Source organism: Saimiri boliviensis, chromosome 2 (genome assembly GCF_048565385.1).
Source record: "Saimiri boliviensis isolate mSaiBol1 chromosome 2, mSaiBol1.pri, whole genome shotgun sequence".
Taxonomy (NCBI): Eukaryota; Metazoa; Chordata; class Mammalia; order Primates; family Cebidae; genus Saimiri; species Saimiri boliviensis.
Genome location: NC_133450.1, coordinates 77,755,235 through 77,771,570, shown reverse-complemented (window position 1 = coordinate 77,771,570; position 16,336 = coordinate 77,755,235). Strand labels below are relative to the sequence as shown.

The 16,336-nt window shown below is 39.1% G+C and overlaps 1 protein-coding gene across 2 annotated transcripts in view; it reads right to left on the bottom strand.

Moving 5' to 3' along the window:
• FBN1 (fibrillin 1) overlaps positions 1–16,336 on the bottom strand; it is a 239,620-nt gene that overhangs the window by 126,229 nt on the left and 97,055 nt on the right. For both annotated transcript variants that reach the window (XM_074393650.1, XM_074393651.1), the window contains one exon: positions 2,475–2,672. In XM_074393650.1, coding sequence (XP_074249751.1) covers positions 2,475–2,672 — 198 coding nt within the window. The remainder of the gene's footprint in view (positions 1–2,474; positions 2,673–16,336) is intronic.

The following is a 16,336-nucleotide window of genomic DNA, read 5'->3' as shown; positions in this document are numbered from 1 at the left end:
TCTTCTATATGACTCCTCTGCTCTTTTACCCATTTTCCACCCTCCTACCCCTGTCACTCCTCTCCCACCACAATGGATTCCTCAAATATGCCAAGGATGCACCTGCCACAGAGCTCTGTAATGGCTGCCCCTCTGCCTGGAATATTTTTCCTCCAGAGAGCTGCGTGGCCCACGCTGTCTGATCCTCCAGGCCTCTGTTCCAATGCCACTTTAGGTGCCAGCCCTTCCCTTGATAGTCCAAGAGCAACACCTGGCCCCTGGCTCTATTCATCCTTCTTTCCCTGTTTGTTTTTTTTTTTAAAGGACTAATAATCCACTCACCTAATAGGTGCCTGTTTGTTTTGTTAAACAAATTGATTGTCTTTACTATAAGCTTCCAGAAAATAGGGACTTTGTCCATTTCCTTCACTGTTATATAACAGCACCTGAAGACTGACTTGGGGTCTTATGTGTAAGCCCAAATATTAACCTTCCAGGAGCAAAATTAGTCATCTCAGGCTCAGTATGTTCTGTTATAAAGACTGTAAAAGTACATGTACATTCTCTCCATCTCTTTGTTCATAACACAGAAAAGTCTGATTTAATAAAGAATCCCCAAGAAGACAGTCTGATGTATTCTTTTTGAAACCTGGAAGCCTCGTGTGCTCTTTAGTTTCACTCTTCATTGGGTAAAGAAGAAAAGCAATTGCTGTTTATAAGATCTCAACCTGTGTTCCTGAGAAAAGTCCCCATGCAGTAAAAGGGATATTAAAGAAACAACGCTTCAGTTTATTATAAAAGTATCACTTACTGTTTCAAATAAAATAACCCACAAATAAATGATTAGATGTGGAAAATCATTAGATTATGTCTTCTAGATGATTTCAGTTATGCCTTAGACAAGAATTTTCCATTCTCTTGATATGCTGAATGTTATTTATTAAATGTTTTCAAAAATCAAGATTTTTACATGTAGGTAGAACTAGCTGTCTTGTTGATCACGATTTTTGGCCAAAAGAAAATACAGATGAGGCAATTCTCCACTGGCTGGATACTCCAGGACTGAAGACAGAATAAGCTCCTTTACAAACCCGTTTGCCCACAGCCCCTCGACATCTGACCCAAGGACAGCAAGGAGTGAGAGCCACAACCTGGTGGCAGAATCGCTTAGAAAAAAAACACAACCAACCATGAGAATTTCACTCTCAACATGGCAATATAACTGTCATTGTGATCCTATAGGATTGCAAAACTTTCCTTGTAAAAAACTTTTTTTTTCCTTGGATTTTAGACAGCAGAGTTAGGAAGTCTAGCTCTCTGGTCACTGTCAATGGGTTCATGGGTATTGGTTAACTTTGTAATCCCAAGACCAGCAAATTCTTCAAAACTCACTGGGGCTTTCTAAAAATGGGAAAAATAAGAAGGCACCAAAGAACAACTAAACTTTTAATTTTATAAAATACTACAATCCATCTCTTGATAATTCTCGAGTTTCAGAGTGACTTATTTCTTCTCCTGACATTCAGAGGGATACATTTAAGGGCATCCAAAGGAGCTGTATGTTGTACATGGGAGCTGGAAGCCAGGAATGACAATATCAGAAGTGGAATTTACTGAAGTGGAATTTAATGGCGACCCACAGAACTGTGTGACTAAGCTCAAGTTCTGTTTTATTACATATTACCCTTAGAATTGACATATAAAACAAAGGCAAAGTTTTATCTATTTGCTTCAGAAAAGCAAATCCTGAATTTTCTGAAAATATTGCAACTTGCTATAAAAAGCCCCGAGGCTGTCTAAAGGAAACAGATACAGCCTCAGAGCTTTTATTCCCATCAGTTTAGTGTGGAGCTGCCTCTGTTCACTTCCTCCTGCTTCCTGCCAGACATCCAGACAATAAAAGAATTTGTACAGCTGGAAGAACAGGAGTAAAAGCCAAAAACAGAGTAAGGGCTTCTACGGGAGGCAGGAGAAGCAGCTAGCAGGCGACATCTGGGGATATTTAAAACTGTGAAACAAATCCTAATTTATTCCGGACTTGTAAAATATGCATAATGTAGCATGTAAAATATCGAGAGAAACAATTTTCTTCAGATCAATTAAGCCAACCCATGAGAGAGAGGAACTCTAACAGTTTCAAATGAAGAAAAACATAAACTACCTTGTTCACAAATCTTGCTTTGTGTTTCTACAAAGCATTGCCATAATGCACAGCATTGCTGTAAACAGAATCACACCACCCCGGGAGTCAGAGGTACGTGCAAACACCTCTGGGGTCAGAGAGGGAGAAGCGTTGGCAGGAAAACATCCACTAAGACTTCAGCTGCCCTCTCGAGAGCCACGTTCCTAACGCCTTAGTTGGATATCATGCAGTCAGCGAAATTGTCAAGTTATGTAGCTGACACTACTTTTCCATTCTCTTCAACTTCATTGGAGAATGGCTCTCCAGAGCAAATAAGATTAATCCATTAATAATTCCATCAGCCTGGGTTTACCTTGACAAGCTCCTGTGCGGATATTTGGAATAAAGCCACGGCGGCAGGGGTGAGGCTGGGCAGGACACATCTCACAGGGGTGGCCCCAGGCTCGGCCGACTGTGGCACAGCAGAGCGTTTTTGTGCAGACAATCCCGCTGAGTTGTCCCTGGCACATCTGGTTGCTGACCACAGTAAAACATGGGCCTGTCCTGTAATCTGAAAATAAAGAATAAAAATCTGATGAAAATCCAGAAAAGCAGAAACCATCATGCAGAGGAACAGCTGTGCCCCATCTTGCTTGACTCCAAATTGAGAAATGAATTTCAGGGATAGAATCATGCATCACTGCCTCTGTGTAAGGCCTTGGATAGACCATTCTACTTCTGAATCCAATTCCCTAACCTACAAAATGGAGATGAAAACATCAGTTTTTATCCACTTTGAAAACAGCATCGTGAAGATTAGATGAGCTCATGGAAAACTCTTTACAACTGTGAATTGCTGTACAAATTTAACACAGTAATATTATTATTCACTCATTACTTAAGAAAACCTATCGGTGCCTGCACTTAATCAGCCCCTATGCCTGATACAGATGCCTCAGTGACTAAAAGATGCCAAATCCCTGCCACCACAGAGCTTCTAGTCTATTGTTATTTAGGGCTGAGAAAGCAAAGAATTTTGAAGCTTGTAGTGAGGCAAGTCATGGCACCTTCTTCCTGGGAGTTTCTTCAACAAAAGAAATGGTTGTATCTTTTACTTTTTTATCCTTTTGTGAGTTGGGATCATCTTATTTCAAATACAAACAAGTAAACAAACAAACAAGAATTTAAAAGTTTGTCCATGCAAAATACATTAGGTATTTAATATAAAGAGTGAGGACACTGGTCTGAAATCATTGTAACCCCTAGGCAAAAGGACCACCTTAAAGCAAAACAGGGATAAGCTAAGGCCACAAGAGAATTTCCAATCAGAGCAGTCCTACCGCCAATTAAAAGATCTGCCTCTTCCCTCCCCCCCCACCCCCCCACGCCCCTACACAGAGAAAGCCAACAACAAACAAGAAAGATGAAGATGTGGTGAGCACAGAGGACCAAAAGCCAGGTTGTCCTCACAGGTTGTGAGAGAAATCAGGGCCATAATACCCATTTCTGTGGATCTACAATGGCCTTGACAGTTGAGAGGCTGGGGTGGGGTGGGACTCACGGGCTCCTATCCACTACCAGACATTTGCATGCTTCCAGGTCATTTTCAGAAGCGTTTAGGTAGAATGGTTCCTGTGAGTCTAAAAATGGACTCAGTGACCCCAGTAAGTTCCTTTCACCTGAGAATGCAACAGTTTTATGAAAATCACTGGCTGTGCTAATGAAACTACTGGGATGTTTTCATTATTTTCTTCTTTCCTGAAGTAGCTCACAGGTCACAGCAAACATGCTATTTGCTAAAGAAAAAGGGAAAACTTTTCATGACAGTACCAGCAAGCGTGAACATTCTGGATCGTGACAATGTTTTGGCAATAGCTGAATCTCATCTGCTGGTATCCCTCTATGCTGTGCATTTTCTCTTGCTTTCTTTTTCTTGCATCTCCACTCCAACCCCTCCCTTGGAAGTCTGACTCCATCACTAGGTGCTCTTCCTCCCTCTCCTCTGCTATCTGCAATGAACCACCTCTGCTCAATGGTGTTTTGGAAACAGCACTGCTCTGATGCCCATGCTGTAAGATCAACCTTCTGAAGAATTCCAAAAACAAAACACACTCCATGCCAGTCACGTATATAAAGAGGATTACCATACCCTAGCTATGGTACCACTGGAGAGACAGACAGGATGGTCCAAATGCCCAGTCCCCAGCTCCCCAACTCCCTCCCTCCATGCCAGTGTTTACAGAAGTGTGCTGTACGTCCTACTCACAGAATGTGAGGTGATTTTAGATTTTAGTAGTCATATATTAATTTTAATGTGTATTATGAAAAGCATAAATATATCAGACTCATGATTTCACAGATACGTTTGTTATGAGGATGATGAATTGAAAATCTTTTAATTTGATTTAAAAAAAAGTTAAGTAATTACTAGTACAGGTGATATGCAAACAGGCCAAAAATTGCGTGGGTGATATCTACATGCAACCAGACTCCCCCTTCCAAAAGACAAGCCTGAGACCTTTGCATCCCTCTTCTCTGCATGATCTGGCCCCCAACTGCAACTTCCCAGCCCGTTCTCCTGACACTTTCTGTGTTTATCACTTCTTCTTTTTTTTTTTTTTTTAACTTTGTTTAAGTACTTCTTATTCTAGTGCCTTTTTTGTTTTCTATAGTCATATTCTAGGTATATTTTAATAGTTTACATTGTATGTCAGATTTATTCAAAATCTGCTATCTTCTTCCACAGATATTGAATGCAAACAAAAATAGAAACAAATATTAAATACTAAGCTGTTGAATAAAAGCCCTCATTTTGTTCTTTTGATGAAGAAAAAGTCACTCAGCACTGCAGTAATTTGTAACAAAATCTCTTTAAAATGCAAGAAGTCATCTTCACTTTTTTGGCTCAATTCTCCCAAATAATACGTATAGGCATTTAACAAATACATCTTTGCTATTTGGTATTTCCTTTCTATTTCAACATTTTATCATGTATTTTCATTCAAAAATTAATTACTTTAGACAGTCGGGAAAAGGCAGTAGCATGCAAATAAATGTAATTATACCTAAAGAAACCTGTGATAACATATTGATTATATTATCATACATAAGTTTTTGTGTGTATCCATGTGTGTGTTTTATTTTTTAATCATAAAATAAGGATTATACTAAAAGTATACTATTGAATCTTGCTGGATTTTCTTCACTTAACAATGCCAAAGCTTTTTCCCATGTAATAAACACTGTTCCACAATGTGATTTTAATTGCTGCATAACTTTCTATCAAGTTATAACAGAATGTGTTCAATAATTTTCTATCATTTAAATTGCCTCTAATTCTTCATTATTACACACAACATTCAGTGTACATTACAATGAATCCTTTTCAGAATAAAAAATGTTTAATTCATTCAACAGCCAACAAGATTTTTATGACACTATATATATATATATATATATATATATATATATATATATATATCCTACATCTGAGACTAGAAAAATCACAGCAGTATAATCTTTTATTTAAAAAATAAATAAAACTTTATGTTAGGTAAAAAAGAAAGAGAATTTAGGCTTGTTTCTTTTCTGTTAATTTACTGAGACAAGAGCAAATGCTTTAATCAAACAGATTCATGTTAGCTTGCCACTTTCAATCCTTTTTAAAAACCATAATGCAACATGAATTTTAATTTATAATCCTCTCTTCAACACTGCTGAGATTTGTTTTTCCACCTCTTTTTCCCAAAATACTCTATGGAATTATTTTATACATGAGGACTGCAAAGGTTCAGGATAGATGCAAATATGGTGTTTTGTGAGTGACACCAGCAAAATCCAGACACACTACAAAATGGTAAAACAAATCTGATTCAGTTCTGTCTGACATTGATTCATAATTTCAGATGTGAATTCCTCATTGATAGATATTCATTTTAAAAAAATATCCCTTAAGACTTTTCCAGGGTCAGTAACTTATTCTTATTTCAATACGAAATACATAGCATCGAGATGATAGTTGTTAATTCTGACAGCATACATTAGGCATCCCAACAGTCCACAGGGATCCAATTTATTAAGAATACTATATATTTGGCAAACACTTTAAGTATGTAGAATAGAAACTACAGACTTAGTACATTTCTGTGTGAGATACTTATCACTACAGACAAAGTTATTTTGGAAACAAATTAGAACTGGCTTATTTGACAGTACAGATTAGAAAAGTGGATAAAAATATATCTGTAGATTTGTATTTTAAATAAAAATTGCTAATTGCAGAGGGAGAGGCATAATCTGGATGAAATAAATTTGGATCTAAAAATCTCTTGGAAGGTAAATACTGTATTAACATGGTTTTCAAATGTCATTCCGATTTGGCGGCATGTGCTTTTTGTCCTGTACTTCATTTCGATTGCCAAGGTTATGCTGTTTTTAGTCCAATACTCCAACCGCAGAAAGGAATCTGCCCACACTCTCAATTCCTTACTAATAATCCAATTATTCACAATTATTCCCATAGCACTTACATGGTATTAAGCTAAATTTACATACTCTAATTTTTTTTTTTTTTCAGATAGTCCCAGGATTAGACAGGGAGTATGCCTAATTCAATGCTTGTGTAACGTCTGACTCATTCCTGGCTTCGGTGTAAATCACTATTCCTAATGCAACTAAAATATAGTATTAGAAATGCTTTCTATTTGCAAATTGCTCTACAATCACTTCCTTATAAGACCTTCATGAACTAAGCCAACAGGCCAAGGCTTTCCAAAATTAAAGTGCGATTCTAATTGTTTTTAACTGGCTTACTCCAGTGTGGCTGGTTCATGGGAAATTCTGCATCTACGTGTTCCCATTCTGAGTGGTTAGCTCAAGGATTGCTCTCCAGTCCCATTAGATTTGGCCTCAAGGCTTGGGCTCTGACCAACGTGTGTATGCAGCCTCTGATCCTCAGCTCATGCCCAGCTCTGCAGCTCAGAATGCTGTGGTCTACAGCATTATTTCACTTTCATTTGTAATCAGACTTCACCCTGAAGCAAATGCATCATTTACAGGGAAAGAAGATTCTGTGATACAATGAATTCTTGTCCCTCCCGCCCAGTCACTAAACCACAAACTGCAGGGAAGGCACAAGGATATAATTTTGGGCACTAGGCTCCAATTATTTTAAATCCTTCTTTTCATAAAAATGACAAACAAAAGAATGAGATATCAATTTATCCATGACATAGAGGGTCACAGCACACTTATTTCTCCAAGGTACATTGGCCTGGGAAACATTAGTTTCCTAATGTGTGGAATTTCAGTGCAACTTTCTGAGAAAGGAGTTCAGAGAACGCTTAGTCTAAGGAAAATTAAAGTTAAGAAGTTCCATTATCGTAATCAGACTTATAACTGTCATTACGTCTTCTTACTACAATCATTCTTAACCTTAGGACATAACAGAATCACTTGGGGAGCTTTTGCAAAATGCTGATGCCTGGGCCCCACCCTGTCCTCTCCCCGTTTTCCCCATGGAACCCGATTCAGTAGATGTGGCATGGGCCCAGGCATCCACATCTTGTGAAAGCTCCCCAAGGTGATTTTGCCCTCTAGGGTTCTAAGTTGTGTGTGTGTGTGTGTGTGTCTGTGTGTGTGTGTGTGTGTGTGTGTGTGTGTGTATGCGTGTATTTTTTTTCCTCTCTCTCTCTCTCTCTTTTCCTTTGATGAAGAATGCTCATGTTCCATGATTAATTGGAGATGTCTGCAAGATAACAACTACTTATCTGAAGATCTAACCTTAGAAAAATAAGACAGGCCATAAACTGGGATCGCTGCTGCTCAACATAACCCAGTATTTCTCAACTAGGTCTGACATTCTCATCATGGCAAAATACGATTCATTTCCAGAGTGCTGCACTGATTATGAGGCACTTTATTATGTTCTTTACTAATTATATTATAGTTAATTATACTGACCACCAGCTCACCAAAGCAAACAACAAAGTCAACATTTAGGAAGGCTGATCATCCACTACTGCAGTGTCCTAATAGTTAATAGAATTTCTATTTCCAGTCTCTTTCCTTCTAGCTTTACAAAGCACATTGATACACATGACCTCATGCCACCATCAGGAACTCCCACATCCAGCCTCTACCCACTGTTGTAGCTTGCATCTGAGTGGAATTCAGGAGGATTCTCCAATTGGGGCCCAAATACAATATCTATTCAGCATCAGTAACACCAAAAGTCAACTCTTAATTTATTTCAGAATTGCACTATCAGAGAGACCATCTGAAATCCTTCCAGGACTCCGGATTTGATAAAATATAAAGTAGTGCACATTATCTATGAAGTTTCTTGTCAAAAATAGTCAAGGCTTAATGTAATCGAACTTCCACACCTAACTTCTAGCTGAAGGGAATACAGGAACAGAGGAACAAGGTAAACTATACCACAAAGAAACAAGCAGAAGACTCAGAATGTGTGGTTATTTTCTAAGGCAATTGTCCTGAACTTTTCCAAAAGCAAATGATTTTCTCTTCACCAAAAAACGTACAGAGATTATTTTAGAGTAAAAATCATAATAATCAAAACTCAAGTGGATACTGTTTCTAAAAGAGACAATTTCAGAAATCTTATGTGGACTAGATATTACATGATACTGCAGAATTGCTGCTTTTCTAGGCATGATAATGGTATTGTGGTTATATACAAGAATGTCCTTAGTGCTTAGAGGTGAAGTGTCATGATATATGCAACTTAATTTTCAAATAATTCAAAGTAAATAATAAATATGCATTTTAATTTTACATTTTCTACATACACATATATACATACATATGTGTACAAACATATAGCGAGCTATTATGTATATAAAAGTGAGAACAATTATTCAATATAAGTGGAAGGTATATGTGTATACTGTATATTAGTCCTTCAACTTTAATGTAGGTTTGAAATTTTTTATAATAAAATGTCAGGGGAAAGAAATTTCTTTCAGGCCTACTTTTACTATGCAGTGTTCCTTCTCCCATCTTATCCAAGCTACATGGCATTAAAAAAATATACAATAAGGCTTGAATATGCTTTCCAATCCACGCATTTAGACAAAATACTGCAGCCAAGATTACCTATTTAACATGGTCTACAGAGTGTTATTAAACGAGGCTGGGTGCTGTGGCTCACGCCTATAATCCCAGCACTTTGGGAGGCCAAGGCAGGCAGATCACGATATCAAGAGATCGAGACCATCCTGGCCAACATGGTGAAACCCCGCCTCTACTAAAAGACATACAAATTAGCTGGGCGTGGTGGCGCACACCTGTAGTCCCAGCTACTCGGGAGGCTGGAGCAGGAGAATTGCTTGAACCCGGGAAGCAGAGGTTGCAGTGAGCGAAGACTGTGCCACTGCACTCCAGCCTGGTGCCTGGCGACATAGCAAGACTCTATCTCAAAAAAAAAAAGAATACGACTTTTGGCAAAATTTACTAAACAATATTATGCAAAATGTTTATCTTTAAGGAGCTGCATCTGAGGTATGACTTAATTGTAACTAAATGTTTTCAAAAAGCTCTTCAGAAATAAACCAGACAGGAATAAAAACAAAAGTATTTCTATGTTAATATTTTCCCTGATTTTTAATTTCTTTATTTCATAAGTAAAAAGTATTACCACTATGAACCTAAATGTAAGTATCATTCAAAACTGCAGAAACAAGGTGATTTGTTGTACACCTTTTAATCTAACATGCAGACTAAGCAATTCACCAAAATCCAGGCCATAGTTCTGTGGGACCCAATTATGTGTGGCAGCAATTCAACTACAGCAAATTGTTACCACATTTTATTCTGTTCCATGATGAATAAAACAGTAAGAAATCTTGTTCAGAATAAGAGAAGGCCTCATTTTAAAATAATCATTTACCTGACATTAATTTGTTCCTTTACTATAAATCCTACAAGTCATGACTGACTTTCATCTTCCCGCAACATTATCTCTAAACTACTTTCACTAGAAAGAAAGACTAGGGGAACTGGTAAAGTCAAACCATGGTTTGGGTGATATATTTACCATCAAGATAAAAAAAATCATAGAGAATACTTTCATTGTTAATGGTCTGCAAATTCCACTTTAAAGAACCAATTGGCTCTGATTTACTCCCTTTTAAAACAGCTTGTATGAAGCATAAAATATTCTCTCCAATCCAAAAACAAGAGTAATAGCCCAAGAGGAAAGGGCCTTATGATTAAACATAAAAATTGTCAGGGGCAACATATTCTTACATTAACCTGTATATCATAAAAGTACCTTGTAATATTGTTTATTTTCCAAAAATAACTTCCACAAAAGGTGAAAAAAGTTCATGAAAAACCCTAATAGAATGTTTTATCATTAAATTATTATTATAAATGAGATTTTCTGTAGCAGGCCAATTTCAACATTGAACATTGCATATATGGAGGGTAAAGGCCTATGTAAAGAGGCAATAAAAATAAATTGACTTAAAATATCAATTGATTGCAAATCTCACTAATATGAGGCACCCAGAGCAATCAGATTCATAGACAGCAGTTCAATTGGTGGTTGCCAGGGATTTAGGGGAGGGAGGAGTGGAAAGTTGCACTGTGGGAACATGAAAAGGTTCTGGAGATGGATGGGGGTGACAAGTGCACCAAAATGTGAATGTACTTAATGCCACTGAACTGTAAACATAGAAATGGTTAAAATGGTAAATTTTAATCTTATGTGTACTTTAACACAATAAAAAGAACATTCTAGCCGACATGCTGGTTCACACTTATAATCCCAGCATTTTGGGAGGCCAAGGCAGGTGGATCACTTGAGCCCAGGAGTTCAAGACAAGCCTGGGCAACATGGCAAAACCCCATCTTTACAAAATAATGTAGCTGGGTGTAGTAGTGAGTGCCTGTACTCCCAGCTACTTAGGAGGCTGAGGTGCAAGGATCGCTTGATGTAGTGAGCCGTGATAGCACCACCGCTGTATATCAAAAAAAAAAAAAAAAAAAAAAAAAAAGAAAGAAAGAAAGAAAAGAAATTCCACAGCATAAAATTAAACACTTTGACTTCAATGCTCAGGTTGAAGGCCTCATGGCTTTCCATATGCATTCAACAAATACTTATCGAGCCACTACACTGTATCAGTGAGCAGCACAGCACCCAACCTCTGTTCACATGGAGTTTGCAATCTTGTGGAGGAGGTAGTGAATAAATAGATCAACACATTAAAATAATTTTAGATTTGAGGTTGTAACTTAGTTACAAGAGCAACAAGCATGCCACTGTCATAGAGAAGAATTGGGTACACCTACCTTGGTAAAGCTTATCAGGAAAGACTTCTCTGAGGAGGCGACATTTAAATGGAGGCCTAGAGATGAGCATAAGTCAGCTGTGCAAAATCTAAGTGCTTTCTAAGTACAGGAGACAGAAAGAACAGTGACTCTGGGCTGGCAAATAGCCTGGCTTCTCTAGGATTAAAAGGAAGCTGCTGTGACCAGACCTTTGGGCGCAAAGGGGAAAGGGCATACCAGAAGGCTGGATCCTTCGGCAGGGACTGGATTATGCGGGACATCTCAGGGTATGATGAAAAGTTTGGATCTGGCTCCAAATTCAAGAAAAAGCCACTGAAAACACTGTTATTTGAGAAGTGTGCTCCTTTAAAGGCTCAGGAGTGGAAATGAAAAGGTTTTCAGGGAGGCTGAGGGATTTCAGGTGAAAGCTGGTGAGGGCTTGGCAAGGGTGCTGGCATAGGAAGGGTGGACGGCCAGCAGGCAGGGGATGTCCCTGGGCAGAAGAACCAAAGCACTTAGGGATGGAGCAGATGGGAAGCGTAAGCAAAACCAAAAGGCTCCCAGGCTTCTGGCTTCCATCACTGAATAAACGGCCATTTGCTGAAATGGGGAAACTGGGGAAGCCAAGACTGTAAATACTTGCAATCTGTTAACAAGTGCTTCCCATGTTCACAATACGGTACGTGGTGTAGAACAGGGGATTTGAATTAATGAGTCTATCCCTGAATAAAATGTTATCTGCAAATCTTAATGTTATCAAAACGAACAAAAGCAAAACCTGTGTATAATGTAATTATATCCTGACTTGCGTGTTTTCACTTTTTTATAAATGTATTTTCCTCCCCTTCCTTTTTGTGAGCAAGCATTTACTACTATCATATTCAGATATTTATGTATAAACATCACGGTTGAGGTTCTTTCTTCAAACACATTTGATGAATTTTCACCAAAAACCAAGTATGAAGTACCCACGGCCCAGACCAATAATATGTGATGGAATCCTGGCGTGGTGGGTGGGATTTCCTCCAGAGGAACTCCTCTGCCCCTTTCGTAAATGACAGGGCATGGGAATCCAAGACCACTAGCATTCTAGCTGCCAGGCCTGAGTTCATTCTCCAGGAAATGGAGACACACCACATTCACATTCCACGATCGCATCCATTCTGAGAGATCTGGTGGAAAACTTAAAGCAGGGACAAAAGTTCAGCCATTATTAACCACAGCTGAGAAATGCCTCCTATAAATATGAACTTTCTGTAATATCAAGACAGATAAACGGCAGTGAGATTGTTTTGATACATCAGTTGGCAAAAGTTATTTCTAGAATTGGCTTTTTATCAAATATGCATGTGTTAATAGATACGTGATATACAGGTTGTTCGTATATCTTCTCTCTTTCTCTCTCTCTGACACACACACACACACACACACACACACACACACACACACGTCACAGAAGTATGCAAACACAGTGTCAAGCTGGCCTTCCTCTTCTCAGAACTTTTCTTTGGAAGAAAATGTCTGATGAATGAAAAATTCCTGAGCCTGTTTCCAGCTCCGAGTCTGGCGCTGAACTCAGCTGAAGAAAGACAAGTTGGAAGAAAGTATTAGCATTACTCAGAACACGTGAGTGATCCGAGCAAAAGACAGACATGGACGCTGAGGTGGTGGGAGAGGCAGCAGCATCAAAACCCAATTATGTAGATTTAATTCATCAACAGAAGAAGATTCCTGACAAAAATCGGTACATGCTCCTGTATCAAATACAACAGATGACCCCTATGTTTAGACACCAAAAACTAAGACAGCAGACCCTAGAACTGGGTTTTCACTCTTAATTTTCTGGTCATCCATTTTTCAGACCTGCTAAGTGGAGTGAGAACACCACGGAGAATCACGGGGCCTCTTGGCAACTTCACTGGAAACATAAGGATTTTGATGTTCTGAGCCACTGGTGAGTGACAGCTGTTTTATAGGCTAGCAATTACACAAATATTCACCTTGCTCTTTGGAATTAACAGTTATTTTCCGGTCACCCCAGGTACATGATATGAAGAATTAAACCTTAATGCTATCCTCTCATTCTAGCTAAGTTTTGCTCAGTAGAGCCAATGGTGTATGCCTTAGAAATTTCCATTCTATAAAACTAGAAAAAAGATTTAAAGTTGCTCCTGAGACTGTAAGGTCTACAAACTATTAAATCGTGTACTTCTGAACACTGACAGGACACTGTATTACTCTGTTCCCTCTTACTGCTTACTAGAGATTTACATCAGCTTGGCCAGACTCTGGGGTTTCATCTCAGGCAGCTAGTTAGATACGTGTGGAAAGTGTATATGGTTAGAAAATAATAAGAGACAGCATTAAAAGTGGTTTAAAATGCCCCAAGAGGGAAGCCAAACACCACAATTTTCTCCAACTGTGGAAGAAAAAACAGCTTGAGCCAGGTTTTAGCTCTCTGGATGTATTAACAGGTCTATGTTGTATTCCCTTGGATATTTACGAAGCATGCTAACAATAATTAAAATGGAATTTTCCAAACCTTTAAGGGTAAAAGTTAGGAATATAATATCAATGACCTTGGAAAGTGCAATAATTTAATATACATCACATTCACCATCCTGGGATTTCACTACTAATATTCAAAATTCACAACTCCTGCACAGAGCAAGTGTTCTTACGAACTATGCTCATACGACTGCCTTCTATTAAAGGTATTTTTAACTTTCTGCAGTAGTTGCACGGCTAAAAGTTAGTGCTGCTGGTCTATGGGCATTCAGACTTCTCTAGTCCGGGGCTCTTAACTTGAAGACCACAATTGGGATTTGGCAGTTCTAAAGGTGCCCTGAAACTATACATATATCACATGTACAAGTTTGATAAATCTAAACACAATTAAGTGAGCAATCACATATTCTCTCCCAGAAATCTGGAACTGGGATTGAGGGGCACTGGTGCTCACCTCTGCAGCTGGCTAGACCTCAGGTGATGATACTACCTTGGGAGCAGGGAGGTGGCATGTACATGAAGCACAGAGCAGTCCACTTGTATGGGGCAGGGACAGAGACCACGTGGCTCCAGAAAGAGTTGAAGAAAGCATTTGGTTTTTGCTTCCAGCCCTGGGTAAAGCCCTGCTACCGCACCTGCTGTTGGGTTTCTTACAACCTTGGATATCCCAGGTTTCTTTCTTTCTTTTTTTTTTTAATGATTAAATAGAGAATTTATTCAAGCATAAAACTTGAGTGTGGCCACTGGGAAACGCTGACTTCAAATGAATGGAGTTTCATTCTAAAGTGGGGAAGTTACAGTTTCATTTATGTAGAAATTGTAGTAGAATTATATTTTCTATACAAGATCAGTGCATATGCCACAGGATTTGGCCAAAAGGCACCAGAGATTCGACCCGCTCAGTTCCCAGGTTTCTTATAGCAAATTCCCCCTTCTGCTTAAGCTAGTTTCCGTTACTTGCAACCAACGGACATGGACCCATTACAGTGCATTCATTTGTACCTTTTTGGAAGAAGAACGCTTTCTTTCAAGTGTCCATGGCTCAAAAAAGGTAATAAACCCCTGCACTATTTAAAAATAATTTAACACACACACCCCCATCCGCCGCACTATCTAATAAGAATGTGGCATTACTTAAACAACTTATTCTGATTTACTAGAGTTTTATATTTTCATTCTCAAAGAAAAGAAAAAACCACCCTCCTAGTTAGTGACACAAGCACAAACCAAAAACAACTCCAGCCTTCCCCTTCCTTTACTTGTAATTCCACAGGGAGCCACAGAGAAACATAACCCTGCATAAAAGTCATCACTGCCCTGTATAAATTGATAGCTAACTTTTAGTAACACGTACTGTGCTAGTTAATTTTCCCCAGATGGCAACAGGCATTTGTCGATGATGTTACCTCGCCCATTTAGGCAGAAGACAGTGCAGAGCTAGAGCCGAAAGACAATAAGCCTAAAAGTGAGGAGGCTGCACGCCAGTCTCAGCTCAGCAACCAATTTGCTGTGGGCCTCGAGTTAGACACACCATTCTCTGATAGCATTTAAGTGGTCAAGTCATGAACCATTCAGACGCCCTTGTGGCCTTTCAGCTGGCTTGAGCCAGAAAGGCTGCAGCCGGGCTAGAAAGAGAAGATTGTTTCCACAGCGCAGGAAGGGCAGAGTGTGTAGAAAGATGTCTGACCAAAGCTTGCTTTGCCATTAGACTTGCTCCTCCCACACTTCTTATTTTGGGAAAAGGTAGCACCACAGCCCACGTCACAGAGCCACAGACTCAGGGGAGGGGGGACCACAGAGTATCCCTTACCACCCCCTCCACTTAATCACCCGCAAACCTTGTCAAATTTACCACCTCCACAGCTTCTTTATCGCCCTTCTGCTGAAATCCAATGGCCACTGCTTTAGTGCAGACTCTCGTTTCCCTTGATCGTGCTGGAGTCAACTTAACTACAGTTAGACCCTAACAGGCTCTGAAATGCTCCCTGCTTGGCTTCCTTTCTGGCCTCTTCCCTAGGTGTTGTGCCCCTCCACTGATACTGAGTGAACTGCAGTTCCTCACCACATGGTGCTGTCTCGCATCCACATGCTTTACAAATGCCATCTCCTCTGCCTGGAATCCTTTCCTCTCTCTATTTTTCCAGCAAATTCCTCTGCTTTGAAAGTCTCTCCTGACTACTTACTCCTTCCCTTCTCTCTGGCACTAATTAAACTCCATGGCAATCACTGACTTACATGATTGTCTTTCATCAGATCGTGAGCCTTAAGGATATATATTTTATCTCTTTAAACTTTGCATCTCCACGGCCTAAAATATCCCCAGGGGCCCATAATAAGCACTCAAGAATTTATGAATGAATGAATGAATGAGGATGCAAAATGACATATCTTTAAGTTAGTCTAAATCCTTAATCTTTTGAACTATTCATTCCC